Here is a 5,121-nt window from a genome sequence, read left to right as displayed (position 1 = left end):
GCAACAAGAGCGAAACTCCGACTCAAAAAAAATAATAATAATAATAAATAAATAAATAAATAAATAAGTTGTGGTTAAACTTGTGAATACTGGGTGGGCTTCTCCTAGCCTCTTCCTCATCATACCTTCTCTCTTTCTCCCCATACCTTCCTTCTTCCTCACCATACCTCTTCTCTGATCTTGACAGTAGAGGATGAGGAAGGCTGTGCTCAGTGGAGGTGTAGTGTCAGCAGAAGCACATGCAGTAGGAGGGAAGGGAAACCCAGAGGTGTGGTGTTCAGTGACCCAGGTAGGGGAAAGCAAACTTGGTGTCTGGCCTCCAAGACGGGATGAGGACATTGGTACCTTTCCAGGCCTAAGCTGGGGAGATGTGATACTGGTCCTCTTGTTGGGCTGGCATGGAGCCCTGGCTCCTGGACCTCGGCGGGTATGCACTGAAGTTATGACTTTGTGGTAACTAGTCTGAATGATTTAGAAATGCTCCACTTGGGGCCTGGACACCTTACACAGATCTTGCTGGCCTATGTATGGGTGAGATCTTCTGGGAGCCCAGGAGCATGTACATGGGGCTCCTCCTCTTTAGGTAATATACTTCATGTGCTTTTAGGCTCTTCTGGTCATAGCAAGCTGTTAACACCTTTCAGAACCGCTCTGTGGAGAGAGCAGGGTAGGGGTTAAAGAGAAACCTGATGTTGGCAGGAGGCTGGTGGAAGATGGATCAGGAGAGTCTCATGAGGAGAATGGGTACTATTGCAGGAGAGCCAGTGAGGTACAGGCCTGAGCTTTCTGGGAGTCTGATACTCGAAGGTGCTGAAGCTTAGATGTTAGCCCTAGGGGCCCAGGTTACTAATTTGGCCAGAAGGTGCTTGGATAGGCCCACAACATTGGTCTCTGTCTGCCTCCTCGCTTTATTGGAAAGCCAGGTGTTTAGCACAAGGGTGCTTGGTGAAGGTGGAGCCAGAAGTTGGAGAGTAGTTGGTAGTGGACTTGGGACTGCCCTCACTCGAGGGTCATTGTGGCCTGAGTGCAGGCTGGTTTTCCATCTTCCCAGAAATAGTGGTGCTACCACCTGCACAGTGCTCTTCTGCACTGAGGAGGGCCCACCTGCACTTTATTATTTAATTAAAAATATATTTATTTATGTTTTTTAAGTAGACACAGGTTCTTGCTTTGTTTCCCAGGCTGGTCTGAAACTCCTACTTCAAGTAATTCTACCTTGGCCTCCCAAAGTGCTGGGATTACAGGTGTGAGCTACTGTGCCTGGCCCCAGAAACCATCAATAGGTAGTAGCTTTATGACTCAAGCCAGTGACTTGCTCTAGGATTTAGCTTTGCTCTCCAACCCCTACAGGGGGAGTAATTCACCCCAGCAGCTTTTTTCAAGGACGTAGGATAGGATCAACTCCCTCCCTTCCCTTTGGTTCACATATTAGTGCTACAGCCATCCTTTGTTGTGACCTCCCTTGTCTCTGCTTTGTTCTGACACTGTGGGTGACCTCTCTGGGTATCATGGTCAACCCTCACCTCACATGTCTGAGGTGCCTTGCTCTGACCTTTGAATACTGACTGATCTGTAAGGCAGGTCTTCATTCCTGTTGCTACCTTAGAAGGCCTGGGTCCAGACCTTACCACTAGAACTGGGCCTCCTGAATCCAAATTTGTGGCTCTCTCTGCTAAACCCAGAGGACCTGGCCTGCGCCATGGGAGTTGGTTGCCTTTTAACGGGGGTATGTTCTGAAGTTAAGCTACTGGTGGTCACTGGGCTTGGAGTTAAGCTCTAGCCTGGCATCTTGCAGCTTAGTGAGTTTTTAGAAGTGTAGGGAGGGCAGGAGATTCTCCAGCTGTTATGAGATGTACTTGTAACATCCCAGGGGATGTGTCAAGAGCTCTCATCTTGGTGGCTCTGCTTTTTTCTTACCATCCATTATTCACCCGAAGAAACAACTCCAGAGTGCCCCCATCAGGGCTTCACTGGGGCTTTTGGGGCACACGGGGGCCTTCCTGCCCTGAACATGGGATACCTTGCACCTATAGGGTCTTAGCTTTATGGGTACCAGAGGAGAGACTTTCTTCAGTGAGGCCCTTAGAGTCCTTTAAGTCAAGCACGACTAACATTTTATTTAGCCTTATCTCTGCCACCTGGATCTCTCAACTTGGTGGCACAAGGCCTGGTTAAGTAAAGGTTATTGGACCAGGCGTGATGGCTCATGCCCATAAACCTAGCACTTTGAGAGAGGCTGGAGTGGGCAGATCACTTGAGCCCAAGTGTTAGAGACCAACCTGGCCAACATGGTGAAATGCCGTCTCTACTGAAAATATAAAAATTAGCTGAGTGTGGCAGCATGTACCTGTAATCTCAGCTACTCAGGAGACTGAGATGAGAGTATCTCTTGAAGCTGCAGTGAGCCAAGATCATGCCACTGCACTCTAGCCTAGGCGACAGAATGAGCCCCTGTCTCAAAAAAAAAATGAAAATAAAAAGCTCGTCAGGAGCTGGGCTTGGTGGTTCATACCTGTAATCTCAACACTTTGGGAGCCTGAGGTGGGAGGATCGCTTGGAGGAGTTAGAGACCAGTCTAGGCAAAATAGTGGTACCCTGTCTCTCCAAAAAACAAAAACCATTAGCCCGGCATGGTGGCCCATGTCTGTAGTCCCAGCTTCTTGCGAAGCTTGGGCAGTAGGATCCCTTGAGCCTAAGAGTTCAAGGCTGCAGTGAGTTGTAGTTGTGATCATACCACTGTCCTCCAGACTGGGTGACAAAGCAAAACACTCTTTTTTTTTGAAAGAGCAATTCTATTTCACATCCTCATCTTTGATAGTTGCCCAGTACCACCTCTACCCAGAGAATTCCAGCCTTGAAGGAGGCAGCTTGCCTTCAATTCCTTAGACTCTCAGCTGAAAGAAGACAGAGCCAGTCCCATTTCTGTCCTTTGCTTGTATGAGGAAACTGAGTCCTGAGGAAGGATTGTGACTACCCTGGACTCTGAGTAGTAGTGCCAAGACTAGATGTGCCTCCTCTTGGTGCTAGGTTCTGCATCCATGAGTCTGGAGCAGTCCATAGTGGAGCCTGAAACTAGAGGGCCACTTGCTGCAGCTGGGCCTTCTGGCATCCCCCTCGACAAGGCCAAAGCAAAGGGATAGGGATGCCTGTCCTACCTGCCCAACCACCAGTTTGGGCCTGAGGTATCAGAACGTTGGTTCCCAGCTAGAAGGAAGGAGATGCCCCTGCTTCCTTTAGGAGAGGGATATCCTGCCCAGGTTCGGAGTAACTATTGCCTGTCAGGCTTTAAGTCTCACTTTGGCTTTAAACTTTTCCCTGAGACTTGCAGGATGCATGACTTACTGCCTTTCTGATCCTTCCCATCTGTGTATGGCAGGCCAGCCAGTAGAAGGTGGGGAGGCAGCCATGAGGAGTGGGGGGAACTGTGAGGACCAGATGCAGTTGTTACCAAGGTGTCAAGCAGCTTAGCCCAAGGCAATTCTTGGATTTCCCTCCTGTTTACTTTCCCTCAGGATCCTTTTGAGTAGTATCCTTAGAGTCCTGCCCTGACCACAGCCCCTGCTTCAGAACTAAGTTACTACTTTGTGTCTAGGAGACCCTGAAAAAGATATCTTCAGGGCCTCTGCTAGTTGTGGCCCATCACTTCCCACCCAGTCTATTACATGGGTCCTTCTCCTGCCCTTTGCTCCCACCTGCCTCACTTGCCAGCCTTCTGTGTACCACACAGGGAGCCTGAGGGCTTCTTTGAGGTTTTCCAGGCTCAGCTCCCTTTTGGTCTGGCTTCATGAAGGACTTGGATCACTGCCCTGAGTTATCTCTACCCAGCTTCTCCATCATCCTCTTCCTCATCTGTATTTGTATGCCCTCCCTTTACTAGGCAATGCATTCCGTGAAGCCTTATACCTGGTGCTGGGTGGGGACTGTGCCTTCAAAAGCCCTCCAGCCTCTACCTTGTCAGCATCTTGGAATGAGCAGAAACTGCCAGGTAGCTGTTTATGGTTGTGTGGTGGACCTAGGTTCCCCACCCTGGCTCTGCCACTCAGTCTCAGCATCCCTGTCTGTAGCTGTCTGAAGATAGGGTAGCTTCAGTTCTCTTTCTCACCAGCCCCTCTACAGGCCTGGACCAGGGATCCTTCCTGTGTTGGGACCTACCAGTGGGGCCCTTGGTCCTCTGGCAAGTGAAGTAGATGGCCCCAGAGAACCTTTGGGTCCGAGTGGAGTAAGGGGAGGCTGCTTTGTTTAGCTGAGACCGAGCCCTGGGATCTTTCCCCTAGGGTAGCACAGCTTATCATTGGGAGTCCCTAAACAGAAATGTTCCCATTCCTTACTCCTAAACATTGGAATTGAGGAGGGTCTTTGAAAGTCGATTAGACAATCTCTAGTTGAACCTCAAGGAAACTGAGGTACAGAGTAGAGACTAACTGGCTTCCAGGTCCAGCTGGCTCCCACTTGGCCTAGCCAGAGAATTGGTTTGATGGTTCCCCACACTTTAACCAGAGAGGCCCTTTGGTGACCCCATGCATGTTTCCTTTGCAGGACGAGATTAGATGCACCCCGGTTGGAAACAAAGTCCCTGAGCAGCTCCGTGTTACCACCCAGCTATGCTTCAGATCGCCTGTCAGGAAACAACAGGGACCCTGCTCTGAAACCCAAGCGGTCCCACCGCAAGGCAGACCCTGATGCTGCCCACAGGTACTCAGCTTAGGACCCTCAGCAAAGGCCAGCAAAGCAGCCCCACGACCTGGCTGCAGGGTGAGATGTGTGGAGAAGCCTGGGGCAGGCTGTTTAGGAGACTTGGCTTGCTCACCCTTTCAAAAGCTTAATGGTTCCTCTGGGTTGGTGGCATTGGTGACATTCCCACCTAACCCTGGCCAACTGCCTGTACTCCGAGAGAGAAGGGGTCAGGCAGAGACTGTTAGAAATGGGAATATCATGGCTTTGCCATGATATTCCTTGTCCAGTCTCACCCAGACAGATGCCATTGTAGGATTATACTTAGATGTCAGGAGGGAATCTTGGGACTTGGATGATAGTGAACTAGGGACTTACTGCAAAAACAGTTGGATAAAAGGAATTTGAGGAGATAATTTTTTTTTTTTTTTTTTTTTTTTTTTTTTTTTT

The 5,121-nt window shown here is 49.6% G+C and overlaps 1 protein-coding gene across 1 annotated transcript in view; it reads left to right on the top strand.

Annotated features, from left to right (window-relative positions):
• Window positions 1-5,121, top strand: part of ALKBH5 (alkB homolog 5, RNA demethylase) — a 26,554-nt gene that overhangs the window by 18,864 nt on the left and 2,569 nt on the right. The window contains exon 3 of the mRNA XM_017514871.1: window positions 4,537-4,692. Coding sequence (XP_017370360.1) covers window positions 4,537-4,692 — 156 coding nt within the window. The remainder of the gene's footprint in view (window positions 1-4,536; window positions 4,693-5,121) is intronic.

This window comes from Cebus imitator, unplaced genomic scaffold (genome assembly GCF_001604975.1).
Source record: "Cebus imitator isolate Cc_AM_T3 unplaced genomic scaffold, Cebus_imitator-1.0 Scaffold538, whole genome shotgun sequence".
Taxonomy (NCBI): Eukaryota; Metazoa; Chordata; class Mammalia; order Primates; family Cebidae; genus Cebus; species Cebus imitator.
This window is presented reverse-complemented; position numbering and strand designations above follow the sequence as displayed.